The 14,759-nt window shown below is 38.4% G+C and overlaps 1 protein-coding gene across 1 annotated transcript in view; it reads right to left on the bottom strand.

The window, feature by feature from the left end:
- Nucleotides 1-14,759, bottom strand: part of LOC104166154 (unconventional myosin-Ie) — a gene marked incomplete at its 3' end in the record, with an annotated part of 58,516 nt that overhangs the window by 18,803 nt on the left and 24,954 nt on the right. The window contains exons 2-4 of the mRNA XM_009705997.1: nt 8,924-9,067; nt 6,025-6,114; nt 5,010-5,104 (exon numbers count right to left, since the gene is read on the bottom strand). Coding sequence (XP_009704299.1) covers nt 5,010-5,104; nt 6,025-6,114; nt 8,924-9,067 — 329 coding nt within the window. The remainder of the gene's footprint in view (nt 1-5,009; nt 5,105-6,024; nt 6,115-8,923; nt 9,068-14,759) is intronic.

The raw sequence follows: 14,759 nt of genomic DNA, 5'->3' as shown, positions 1-14,759 counted from the left end.
AGTGACATTTAATATAGTCTCCCTGGCTGTAGAATAATACAAGTAATACTTATCTACGTTGCCAGGACAATGCAGAAATTTTACTAACAAATATTTATAAAGAACTATTGGATCTGCCAATAAAGAACAATGCATATGTTAAATACTCTGATGTGTTTGGATAAGCTTTTTTGTTTGTTTACATAGAGAATTTACTTTCCCTAATTATGTTCAGAGAAACCTCAGTAGCATAACTTCAGCGAAATACTTTTCCCTTCTGAATCAGAGCTTTTACCTAACTTTTCTTACTGCATTAGACTTATGTTTCTACCACTTCCTCACTAAAATTCAACCATATTTCCAGTTAGATTCTGTACACACATTTGAGAATGATCAGTCATTTGCGTCTTCTGGAAAGCTGAGATACAGAAGCTGACTAGAAACCTCATATTAAATTTTGAACTTAATAGACTTAAGATAGACATGAGCTGTTCACTAAAAACAGTTGGGGTGGTAAATGACCTTTCCATTAACACATATCTGTAGTATTTAAGATGTATCATCTTTTCAGGCATGCAGTCATCGTACACAGCTTTACCGGACTCAAATGTTGCCACACGGATGTAAAACATAAACTAAAATTACAAACAAGAAGGACTGAAAAACTGCTTTAAAGCAACTGCAACATCTCCTGGCAGAGATCACAGAGAGAAAGTGAAAATAAAGTCCTCAACTTTATAGAAAGGGTAAACCCTTAAGAACATTCTGAAGAAACACATTTATTGCTGCATAATAGAAAAACACTAATCATAACCTCCACTCTCTTAATTAAAGGACAATGATAGCCCAAGAAGGAATTAAAAGCCACAACAGACAATCCTTTGTAATTAAAATCTTGATTGGACAACTCCTTGTTGATAATTTGGAAGGGCCGCCATTTCAAGTGAGGAAGAAATGCAGTCTGCTGTAGTCGACATTTATGAGCTTGGTTCAACAGAGGCTTAAATTAAGTATCAAGCCTCAGTAAAACATAAACTTAATGAGAAATCAAACTCCAGCGTAACTGCATTACTCATATGAGTAAACTTCCTTTGCAATTCTGCCCAGCACAGGGAAGATGACTGCGGGTGCTGGTCCCTCCTCCCACCTCAGCACATGCTCTGCACCTGCATTCAGCCCAGCCAGGATCCAGCCCATGAATAACCTCATTGTTTACACTGTTAGCCATTCAAAATAGCTCATGGCTCCTCAGCTATAATTAGACATGCATACATGCAATTTTCTTCATGCATACACATATATGCTGCAATTACTCCACTAATGAAACAGGTTTTCCTGGCCCTGGAAGGGTTGTTTGGTAACAGCTTTTCTTTTTAAATTAGTATTTTCACATAAAAAGATTAATTTTGGCTGCTATCTATTCAGCCTTTCAGAGAACTGTATTTTGGGTTGGATCTGCTTTCCTACATTCATGGACTTTTTGAAGAGGATGAGCTTTTTCTATCAGTGTCTAAATGCATTCTTTGGAATTCTGGAATTAAATGTCCTTGCAAAAGGGTGTATGATCCTTATGCACACACAGGGTCCTGACTCCAGCAGGACACTGCAGGGACCTTCCTTCACCTGCCTGGAAACCTATGTCTAGTCTCTTGGAATGCACGTCCCCTCCCAGGTCTGGAGGTAGATGCCAGAGGTGCCCAAACCACATACTGTAGGAAGACACAGGTGTGCACCAACCCCTTCCCCATCATCCTCGTGTCTCCATACCTGAGACTCCACATGCTCCATAAGCCAGACATAGCCTTTTTGATCTGATGGTGCATCAATCCAGTCTACACTTTATTACTTACCTTCTCTTTCTGCAAACCTTTTTTTAGGGGGGCAATCTGCCATCTTGGGAGGGGGGAAAGAAGGGAAAACCTAGGTTTGTTTCTATACTAGCTTGCTCTGTTCCTTCTGTTCCATCAGGGATTTTCAGTGAGGTCACTCCAAATTCAGACTACTTGTGAAGTAGAGAAGCACACAGTCACCTCATAATAACCATATTGTTATCATCACTCATTTTCCACAGGATGAATTTTCATGGCAAAAACTACGGTTCACCGAAACACAAAGGTTCATTTGAAACTGCTTAGTGTCAGCAGACTTCTCTGGAACTGAGGACAGACAGAACTATATCTCAATTCTTTGAGAATCACCAGTTTAGGGGCAGAAACGGTAAAGTCCTTGGCAGCTATTAAGTGAAACTGATGGTGTGGTAGTAGACATGAAGCTAGCTAGAACATTCACTTCACTCAAGAGTGGCAGCATCTTGGGAGCTTCTAGTCTGCCAGCAATTTCAGTGCCTTCTGGTCTATGAAATAAAACGTAAGCAAACAAATTCCAGACTTCAAGAAATTTCATTCTTAAACCAGCTCTAGTCGTTAGAAACAGTGATTACATTAAAATCAGAAAATACAGGATGTATCTAAACAGTTTAAATGAAATGTGGTCGAAAGGGTTAAAATATGAACCAAATAAAACCAATTTTGTGAACAGCTGAGTTACTCAATTTCATAAAAACAATTTCTAGGTGTCCCAAAAAATCAAATACCATCATGAAAACTACCTGTAAGTACTCCACAGTTTTTACAGTGTTTGTAATAAGAATAATCATAGGAAAAATAAATGTGTAGAAAGGATCAGGAACTCTGCTGTTCCTGGCAAACACATTTTTCTTGTTTCAGTTTTGCGGTAGATTTCAATTAACTCTAGCAGATTTTGAATACGCTGCACATACACTGACAGAAAATTCACTCTGCACATTCAAAATGCAGACACTCCGAAGAGTGCATCATCCGTTATTCAAGCACAAGAATTCTCATGTGAATTTAAACCTGTAAGTCTGTATCTGAGATCTTCATCTCGGTTCTCTGAAAATGTGACCCTCTGCATTCATTGCACTTTGGGGCATTAGCAATTGATCAAAAAAATACGGTTTTTAATCACAGTTCACCACAGTTTAAAGGTTTTCACTATAAATTTAGCTTCACGCAAATCATCCCAGGCTCTGGGATGTTACTTTGTTCAAAAACCAACATAAATCCCAATTTTACCCATTCCTAACAGGTCTGAATTTGACTAAATGGGACTATTAACTTCAGCATGGCAACAGGCATCATTTTTCAAAAAGGAAGACTGAGCTCCGGGAACAATTCAGATATAGGAGGAACAAGAATGTGAACTCTGGGCATTTTGGTTCATATGGCACCATGCTGTAACCAGGGGTCCAGGAACAGGGAGGTGCTTACAGGAGTACAGCTCAGTGTGGCAAGCTGTTAATGCCTGGCTCACCTTCCTACGTGTAAAAATCAACGGTTTCCACATACTTACATACACTTTGCTGATACTAAGAGGGACATACCTGTGCACTTTTCCATTGTAACATGTCACCCAGGAAAGCTCTGCCTGGACAACCCCCAGGCATAGACTCAAATAAATAAAACAGTGAATATAACTTTCAAACAATTATTTTTCACAAGTTTCACAGCAGCTCATCAGTGAGATATTAGTACGAAATCTGGTTTCATACTGGATCATTCAGTAGGGTACAGGAACACCTGCACATGGAGCAGCTCCACATGTAAGACCCACCTACTAAGCCAAGTTCTTTATAATACTCCTGAGACAACATTAAATTAGTAAGTGGCTGGTGCAAGGGCGCTTAAGCTTAAACATCAGTGACTATCCACCATTTCCTGGCAGGTTCCAGCCTAAGGGACTGAGCACACTCACTTAAGTTACCAGGCATCTGATCTGATTGCCACCGACATCCTGAGCCCTTGGGGCTGTGACATCGCAGAGCAGAAGACCAGAGAGGGCCCCCGGGCAAAGAAAACATTCAGTCTTGAAATCTCTCTTTTGTTATATTCAACAGCAGTCAAATTCATAGTGCTGCCTCTCAGCATGTTCCACACAGAAATGACAGAAAGCTGAAGAAAAGCTGTTATTAATAAAATGACAACAGTTTCCCTTCAAATTATTTTTTTCTTTTTCTCATCTTTCTTTTGCCTAGTCCTTGGGGAAGTCTCACAGGCCAGTGGTCTCCAAACACTTTTGGTCACACACACCATCATTAAAAAAATGTTTGAGCAGACACTCCCAATGTGTGTATATAATTTATCTATTTATAAATTACATACATCTACTACTGAAGGTCTAATATTTTTTTCCCGCATCCCAACAGATTTCACTGCACAACCCCTGTGATCCATGCACCCCGCTTTGGAGACCACTGCCACATGTAAACTGCAGTTCCAGGTGCACTACAGTGAACCTCTGAAGTTTTCTATGTAAGAAGGAAAGTCAGAAGAGGTATAGTGTACTAGCTCAAATATCCTGCACGTCTTTCCCTCTGCATGCTTTCTTTTACCATACATCATCTGTAAACCCACAGAAGGGAACACAGCATACCTCTGGACCCAAAACCCACTTCGACTGTGACTTTAATGGCTGTCATTAAAAAGTTGAGTAATAGTTCTACAGTGAATTCCCTCAGCCTAATAATTAAAATAGATTAATAGTGAAGACAAAGTTAATTTCCCAGTATCTCTCTCTTCCTTTTGTTTCTGACTGAATGCAAGCAAAATTCAAAAAGGAAGAAAAGCACATTTATTTTTAACAGGGGAAAAAAAAGAAATAGTACTAAAAAGAGAGTATGGTAAATGCAGTCAATGTGAGAATGCTGGATTTAACAGTATCTGTGGCTGCTATAGTTGTTAATCCATCTCTCTCATGTAGTTTTGGTATTGGGCATGAAGCTGCCTATGTGAGAAAGAGACTTCTTGTGGTTAAGCTATCATCAGGATTTCACTGGAAAACAAAAGAGAGGGTCAGAAAGTACTTAGCTATCCTAGAAAACCCCAAAATGTTCAGTGGTCACAGACGCAGAACACTTCTGTTGATATAATAAAAAATAAACTTTTCTGCTTCTTGAAGTTAAAACACCAGAAGAAGATGGTAAAATACTTTTTTACAGATCTTTTTCTTACCTAATAATGACACACTGATTTTCTCTGTCAATAATCATATTTCTGTACATGCTGTCTGCAAGAGCATAAATATGTGGTGGGTTTTCATACTGTGCCTAGGAGGGGAAATACAGAATAATTTTTCAACACAGCATTAAACAACACAGAAAGAACAATATAAATTTTTATTTAAATTGGAAGAATTATTTGCCTGGAAAAACAATTCTGAATCCCACTTTATAGTGAATTTTCCCCAGGAATTTTTTTGTTCATTTAATAAAAACAAACCAAAGTCTCTGGGTTTTGTTACTGATCTCTCTCTCATCCATAATTCTCTCCTAAACCATCGTAAACACCCTGTTCTAAAAATGGTCTGGGCTTGAAATATATTACTTGTCCAAGAGAAACTTACATAATTTAAGCCTATTCCACCAGTGGTCATATGCTAACAATAAACTACCTAAACCACGACACAGAGCCTGGTGCTGTATGTCTCATTTTCATCCACTGAGTCCATTTAAAGCGAATGATTTCCCAAATCTATGGACATGCCCAACTCGAGCAGAGTGGGAAACTGAATTTTAAGGCCGTAATGTCCTTGTGCTGACTCACTCTTCAAGCTATATTTTCAAAAGTGGCATCTAATTTTGGTATCTCAATCTTTTTTATTGTTCCTGTCCAGTTTGAGAGTTCTCAAGTTACAGTCTCCAAATCCACTAACGGCCATTTTGTATTGTGCACCACACTCTGAGCACACAATAGCCTAAAAAACTGCCTTTGCAGGAGGAGGGATGTGTCAAGGAGAGAAATCTGATCTGGATTAGAGTTAATCAATACGAGTATTGAAATACTAATCCTCTCTTCCAGGGAATTCAATTTGAAGACTCAATCTGTGGTAACGGATGTCATCCAATTTCTCCCAGGCTAGTTCAATGCTACCAAAACCCAGAAACAAATGCTTCCAAGAGTTTAACCATGTAGAATAATATTTACATGCCCCTGAATATTGCAGTACATTTTAGACTGCTTTACTTACTGCTCCTTGGTACATTTCAATTTCCTTTTCACCAAAATATGGCATCTGCTTGAAAGGATTCACAGAGATTAACACAGAGCCAATATATGTCTGTATTCAAAAGAAGTTAAGGTAACTACAGTTTCATAAAGTATTATCTTACCACTAGTGACTGCCAAATAACTTTTCCATCTATTACATAATACAGCACAGCTTCAAATAATAGTAAAAACCCCACCGCTTACAACAATTGTTAATAAAAATGAAATTAGCAGGCTTAGAAGAATATAAACATATCGTTCAATGGGATTCTTTCATACTATCAAAATATTTATTTTAGGACAAGCTAAGTACAGAAACATGTATTAGAGGGCCAAACACGTCACACCTTGAATAAAAATACAGAAAGGAAATGGCATATTTAAATTGTTTTACTCCTTTGTAACTGAGGAGGTCATATGGTCAGTATTAGAAAAGATTGGTTTGACTTTTGCAGAACATAGTAGAGTGACACATTCTGATCTCACCGAGACAGTGCTGAGCACGCACAGTCGGATAGAAACAGCCACTACTGAGTAAAACTGGACAACTACTCAGCTGCCTGTACTAGTGGGGGAGCTAAGGGGATTAGGTAATTCACTATGTGGTGTTATTTTATGAGCGTAACTATTAATGGTCTCTAGCAGTCTTATCCTGCAGGCTGCCCTATAAGAAGACACTGTTTCAAGCTATCATCAGCCCCAGAAAGCTTTTTTGCAGTATTTTGAATGTTAGTATTTCACCACTCTGCCTCCAGCTGCACGTGTACCTACATTTACAAAATACTTCAGAAACTTTTGGAATCAGAATTGCACTGTACATATGAGAAGGAACGGACACTACAGCCAGCATGGGTTCATTGAGCTGGGAGATCGCAGTGTACCCATATCAATGAGTCCAAAATGTTGTACTGTAGGTTTCATTTAACAATCTTCAATTGTTCATAGGCAAACTTACTATCTAAGCTTTCCTTACAAAAGTAGGAAAATTAACAAATTTATCCTGTTGGATTATCCTACGTAAGAATCTATTATTGTGGTGCCACAGCACAAAATGGTAACATGTTAGAAAAGTATAACTCAGTGAACATAATTTCTGTATCATTAATTGCAATGCTTTCTTCATACATTTTTTCAATTTAATTCAAAGAAGAGTGACAACATCTGGGTCTCGCATATAATAAATCAAGCATTCATTGTGTCAGTATAAACATCCAAAGTGACAGTTTTCTGTTGGTAAACAATACCAGCATTTTCTGGGACAATTTGGTAATCTCTATGCAATGTAGCACAGAGAAATGTTCATTCACGGGTAGACATACAAACAATTGAAAGATTCAAGAGATTATCTCCATTTTAGGATGAAAAGCCTTCACAGAACTGCAAAAGGAGTCTTTTCTCCCTACACAAAGGAATTATAATGCTTTAAAAAAAGACTCTGATCCCTCAAATGACCACAAGTCCCTTGGAAAACATACTTATTCCTGCTTCAGTAGAAAGACCAACTCCATGTTAATCTCACTTATTTTTATAAGACAAAAAAAAGCATAAAACCCTTTCGTCAGCACAGAGCACTGAAGACTTAGTGACTGTACTGCATGGAAGATGCAGCGTTCCACAGGGACAAAAGCGCTGATGTTACCAACAGGAAGAGCGCTATAGTTTGCCCCAGTACTACAGCTTGACAAATATCGTGCAACTTTATCACGTTTCTATATGGCAAATTTAATAATGGTGTGGTACTTTATTGAACAGAGCATCCAAACCCATGTGCACAGACATATTAAAAACCTTTGCAGTTTGGGATGGCACAACTGCAACATCAATTTTCCTCTATCAGTCTTTGCTAAATTGAGCTGCTACTTAGCCCTTAACTTTCTGAATATATGGAAATAGCCAGAAGATGTTATATTTCCTTCCTTTTCTGCTAAAAAAAGTTGAAGTCTTCAAGGAAACTATTCTCCAGCTATTGCAGCTCATGTTACATTATGAAAGCTAAAGAAGATGTTATATTTCCTTCCTTTTCTGCTAAAAAAAGTTGAAGTCTTCAAGGAAACTATTCTCCAGATACAACTAGGAAGTATGAAAAACGGGCTACAACAGCAGAAGAAACAGTATCACTTTCTAGTACATAATCATATTGACTAGTGTTTACTAAACTAATTATTGCAGCTCGTTACATTACGAAAGCTAAAAATGAAACAGTAACTATTCTTATCTCAAGGAATTAATTTCATATGAAATTTTTTTTTTAAAACAGTAAACCTCTGATGCTGAAATCTGTTTTTCTTGTTAGGTTATATGTTCAGGTATTTAAATCTTTCGTGTTTTCATTAATCATAGAAAAAAAAATATAAAGTGTGAACGCAGATATACAGATGTTCACATGTTCACTTGTTTCCATCAGCCCATGATTCACAGTATTAACAATTCCAGAATAAGTTGCAAATGGGGTTACGTCATAGAAGAAAAGCTATTTTGAAAGCATTAGAAATTGGGAGGTATAGAATACAACATGGTACCAAGACATGTATAGACGCATTAAACCTATTAATTCTTGCTCTTAGAAGCAGCATTACTGCAGTAGCTTCAGGGGTTACGTGGCTATATAAATATATGGAGCTTCAGGCCTATCTTCAACAACAACAAGAACAATTCCAAATATCAAAAAGAATACCTTAAAATAATTTTTCAGATCTTAATTTCAACCCCCATAATTAGCTCAGGTTACAAAGCACTATGTGTAATCTCATGCGAACTGTCACCTAAAAGGCTCAGCGTGTTTGAGTAATCTGCTTAAATAGAATACATACATATAATTAGTTTCACATTGGCTCAGCAAGTCTACAGGACCCTGCTGGAAACAACATTATAAAGGATACAAAAATATAATCATCCATGTATCGTTTCTTTAGGTTCTCCACTATGGAATCCTCTGTGATTTTGGAAAGAAGGACCATATCATCCACTCCACTGTGTTTGACATTGTGGCTCTGCCAGTGATACCTGTAGTGTCCTTTGCTGCCCTGCAAGAAAGCACAATAAGCATCAAAAAGGTTACTACGTTTCTCATTAGCATTAAATAACTGAAACCCATCTATTCAAATTCCAACTTGCAAAATATTTTTCTTTCATTGAATTCTATTCCTTGATCCAGGCATTATATAAAAGCATACATAAATGATGAAACTGACTTGCCTCTGAACTATTAAAAGAATCGCACTGCCCTCAGAAATTACAAGGTAATTCCACGGGGTTTTGTGAACATCTACACACAGAAGGGATTTCAGATGTCAGACATTTCTAAATCTAGCAGAAAAAACCAATTATTCCAACTGCGATGCAGTTATTGGACGCTAAGGATGCAAAAATTACACTCCTACAGTGCAACTACTAGTAGTGAGGATAATTACCACCTGAATTATTAAATTGGGTAGAGTGGATTCTCCATCCTTTACAGTTTTTTAAGTAAACCCGCACATACGCTGTTACTCAAATGGAAGCTGTGAGCCTGATGCAGTAAGTATTCAGTGATGTTCTGCAGATAAAAGTTACGCAGCTTGTCAGCTGCATGTCTTAACAGTCCCTTTCGATCTGTTAGTCATCATGCTTAACTGACATCTAAATAGATATTCTCTCCCCACACTTAGAGACTACTATTTCAGGATGCTAGTGAAAACTTGTGACATTTCAAGCTGTACCACTTGAAATCAAAATCTGGTTTTTTTCCAGCTGATTTGCACAGTAGTTAGGTTGTATGGATACACCAACAAACAAATTTAAATCCAGTCTGTGTCAATGCTATTAATTCAGCTATAAATCTGCTCTCCAAACCCAAACCTATTTTCTGTACCCTGGCAGATAAATGCTAATACAGTTTTGTCCTCTTGCCTTCTTATATTTTAATTTTTGTTTACACAATACTGAAATTAGCAATGCTGGAATTAACACATTTTTACACTGAGAAGTTATTGAGTATGCTGTCAAGGAAGATGAGGCCAACAAAATGGCAATTCTGTGTATTCCCCTAATTTTTTAATACCACAATTTCAAACAATGTGATTTCGCTACACTGCTCTCATGTTATGAGATCAAGTCGTATTCATCAGAATACAAGCAATTTATTATTATAAAGTACTTTGCAGAATAAAACAATGCATAATTTTACAGACTAAGTAAGAAAATTTACATACTCTGAACACTTTGGCTGCACTCCAGTATTTTGAAGTGGGACATCAGCAACTTACAGAGGTGCAACTTTTGTGTCTACACTCTTCTGCACTAGCAAATGACCTACGCAACTGTACCCACACAAAAGCACACCTGCCAAATTGTTTCCTCATGTAAATAGTCAAGCACTTGTACCAACACCAGGCATAGGAGTGGGAACTACAAATGGACTCCGGGGAGCACGAGGTTCACATTTTAAGCTAGGCTGGCTAAAAGTGTTCATTAAACTAGTCTCAGACTATGTTCTTCCACAAACGTCACTGCATCTATCAGAGGGAAAACCCAACAAAAACTAATGAAGACACAGATTCAGTGCATAATGTATATTATCAAATGGAGTCAGGCCTATAGGTTAGCCTCATCTCAACCTGACACAAAAAACAAGGACCAACTAGATTTTTATCTCAAGTTAAATTAACTTGCACTAAAACCAGACCCACTTTACTACTGCAGATAGCACAGAACTTCTAGGCTTTATGTGTGTTTCCCATTAAGTCTCCAGCCATTGCTACCACTGATGCAGCTCCATCACTGCTAACACCACTGAAGAACAGCTGCAAACTTGAATTAAGAGAATCCTTTTAAATATAGTACAGCAGAGGTAAACATGTCTGAAAACACACAATCTCAACAATTTTCTTGAACATCCACAACTTTACATGAGCTTCAGTAAAATAATAAACTAGCTTAGTTTGCGTGAACCTTATCAATTTTACATTTGCACAATGGAAGCAGTGATCTGGAAGCACTGAGAAAATGAAGGAATCAAGTAATTCTTGGAAATTGTTATAAAACATGTGACTGAAAAAATCAGTTGAAGGTCGGATTATTGGAGAAAACAGAAGTCCAACAGAGAAGCATAATTTCCTTCAGTGTACTCATCAGCTATTTGTGATATTACACGTGGAAAAAGGAACTGGCAGGATAGGCAAAAAGGTACAGTATCAAAATAAACAATTACATTCTTCACAAAGCTATACAGACTGTGGTTTAGTATCAGATAATAAGAGTAAGCGACAGAAAACGTGTACGAAATGAGAATGGGAAAACAATCAAGCTTCCCATTGGAAGCTATGGCATCAGACTCAGTAAGTTCAATGAGAAGAGAACAAAGCTCACAAAGCCATAGAATATATGGAAAATGTGCACTAAGTAGTTCACATTGCTACTGTATCACATTTTAAATGGCATTTTCTATCAGTAGTTTGGAACTACTTTTTTTTTTTCCCTTAAAGCATGGCCTTACATGCAAATAGAGAAGCAGCAAATTATCACCAGATTATTGTTAGACTTCTCCCTAGGATCTAGAAATAAGCCCAAGCTTTAGTGGTGCCTAACTGCATCTGTGGTTAAGTTTTGCCCTCCCTTTCCCTTCTCCAGGAACCTAACATCAGTAGGATGGCCAAGCCCAGTGGCTAGCACTTCTTTAGTCTGGGCAACAAAACAGGGAGTGCTGTTTCTACAGGACACCACCTACCCCCAAGTTCTTGCTCTTCCAAGCATGAGTGATGACTACACAGTCTAACCTGAATTTATCAACTGGTACTATAACCATGTCCAGCTAACAGTTAACTGCTTTTTATATAGTTTTGAAATAAAATTTTAAAAAATCTTCCTGTTATAAATCATCTGAACAAAAGCTCCACATCATAGTAGCTGTAAAGGCAACTCTTCATATTTCTCCAGCCTGCATATTTCCTAAAGGTCAAGGACATATACTTAAAAAGTACAATGCTTTTCAATTGCCCACACTGCAAACACTACCAATTTGTTCTTATTGCATATTTCTTGAAAATTTAACCTTTATTTTAGCTAGAGCTTTCTACCACCCACATAAAAATGTAGTACTTTAATCTGGAGACAATTTACACCTGAGCTAGTTACCTGGTGTCCACCTTAACTTGAACCTGCTGTGCAGGGAAGACTCAAACCAATTCACCCAGCTGCTAATCGTCCCCTGTTGCCCATCACATAACACGCTTCCCCCTCCACCCGCTCCAGGGAGAGGTCATGTCTCCCGGGTCTGACCAGGAACTTCAGAGCCAGCAGAACAAGGGCCGGTGGAGATGCCCCAGACCCCCGCGTCAGCCCTCACCACAGCGAGGACTCAGTAACTCCAACAGAGCTCCCCTGTGGCATGGTCAGATCTGGGCGAACAGCCAGGCTCAGAGCTTGCGGTCCATCTCTGGGCCTGGCCCTGCCGTTCGGATGTCAGCAAATAGCAACTTGGCTTCTCTTAGGTTTTTCAGTGCAAGATGTGATCTAACCAGACAATAAATAAGCAAATGAAAATCTGTGTGTCAGCACTAACACTGCCTAAGCAGCCGAAAAAAAAGATGAGCTTGGCAGATTAGGAAAAATACAGGAAAACACAAACACATCAACAGCCTGCTACAAGCCACAGAAGTGGAAAGAGGAGTGTCGAACAACCTGCCTGCCAGGCTCCCCACGAGCACCAAACCCAGCACCTGACGTTGCACTGGGAATGGAGGCTGGGCTGGCAAAGCTGGATTTAAAGGCGTGTACTGCATTGCTGTCAGCTGTTATTATTCATTTGGTTGCAGTTTTAGGCTCAAAATCAGACCTGCTTTGCACTGACAAGAATAATATTTATGAGTCACAAGACGACCCTGTGAGCTAGGAGCCTACCGCTCCCGGAACACAGGCAGCTCCCACCCGCTCAGAGACCAGCCAGCACCGTCCTCTCCACCGTAACAACTTCATTATTTTCAGCATCAAAACAATCATGACTCTAAAGAACCTAAAAAATTAATTCTACTCTTACTGCATACCTCTCCCTTAACACCCACTCGTTAACAGATTAAGACAACAGCTACATTAATACCAAGACAGGGGATGTAAAATACTTTCTATGTACTAAATACTGTCTATACTTTCTGTACTACTTTTGGTATGGTATGGTTAAAGCTTATTATTGTTTTGTTTGGAATGAATAATAAATATTAATGAGGCATTTATTTACAGAACATTTCTTACTGCCCTCCACCTTCTGTTACAATAGCAACTGCTACTTTCTTATTTTTGCCTTTATTATTGTTTGTATATTTTTACATTATCCTAAGCAACACATATTTGATGTGGCTATAAAAAGATTGAGTCATGCTGTGTCACAACAGGGTTTTCTTTTAACTGGAAAAAAAAGCAAATTTTTTTGTATTTCAAACTGTTTAAAAATAGTACATCTAAAAATAAAGCACTAAAAACAAGAGATTAGAAGAGACTGTATATTCTGCCCCTGAGAAAGAGCATTGTTTCTCTCTCTCCGTCAGAACTCTGTCTAAACTACAACCGACATGCCATAAATAATCATTCTTGGTTTCTACAAAGGGAAAAATTGCCATCCTGAATCTCTGACATTTTTCAGTAGCAAACATCAATCCTCCATCACAGTGCAGAAGGGATTCTCGGCCTCCATGATGGAGTAAGTGTCAAATGATCACAAGCACAACCTTTTCTTTCCCTTTTCAGCTGTAACAGAGTACTATTGCATAAAATCCTTGTAGTTTTGGAGGCATGTGTCTGTCTACTCAGTTTACTACTATGAATACAATACTAAATGATACACAGCCATCATCTTAACCAAAGATGTCACAAAACTGAAAAAGCTGCACACCAGTTACTCTACACCTGACATCGATGCTTTTACCAATGGAGGCATATCAATAGTCTCGTACACACATAATTTGTAGCAGTTTTTCCATCTAACAAGGAAAAAAAAAGAAACACAACTTTTTGCAATGATATAATCCATCAAAACAGCAAACGTCTATAATTCACTTACAGGAATCTTTCACCTATTTCTTTCCATAAAGTGACAGAGTCTGCTGTTCTCAGCAGAGAATACTGCAGAAATACTAAATGTGAATTTTGGTCCTTGAGTGGGATAATCAAAACTGAGAAGCCATAGAAGACAAAGGTGCTCCAAAATAGCTCCTGTATATCTAATGTTAGAAAAAAACAGAGATATTGGCTGCAATGATGTGACCATATTTCAGAAAGGAAATTAAAGGAAGACAGCAGAAGTGGCTAGATGGAGAAAGATAAAAGGCAAATTATTTAAATTTAACATGAGGGAAATATTAAGGGAGACAAAAAGCAGTGCTTTAAAATTTGAGGAAATAGCAAAGCAAAAATATTGAGCATCTAGCAGCCGGATAGACATTTTATAGAGAGACCTAAAAATACAAAAAAATGTATTAAGGAATGGAAACTACTAGCAGGTTAATATCCCCAAAACCACAGCTAGGGAAATAAAATACTGAGAAAAATATTTCAAGGGGGAAAACTCATCAGTTCTCACTGTTTGCTCTCAGATAGGGGTGGATTCCGCCCAATGACTAGGAGGGCTGACTCCAGAGCTGGCTAGAGGCTGCGGGAGATCCCACCTGCCCAAGGGCTTGCTCCCATCAGGGCCTGGGGCAGCCCCCCCAACTCCCGCTCTGGGGCCAGGGAGCAGCCCCCGGCTCT

The sequence above is a fragment of the Cariama cristata genome, unplaced genomic scaffold, assembly GCF_000690535.1.
Source record: "Cariama cristata isolate BGI_N322 unplaced genomic scaffold, ASM69053v1 scaffold5648, whole genome shotgun sequence".
Taxonomy (NCBI): domain Eukaryota; kingdom Metazoa; phylum Chordata; class Aves; order Cariamiformes; family Cariamidae; genus Cariama; species Cariama cristata.
This window is presented reverse-complemented; position numbering and strand designations above follow the sequence as displayed.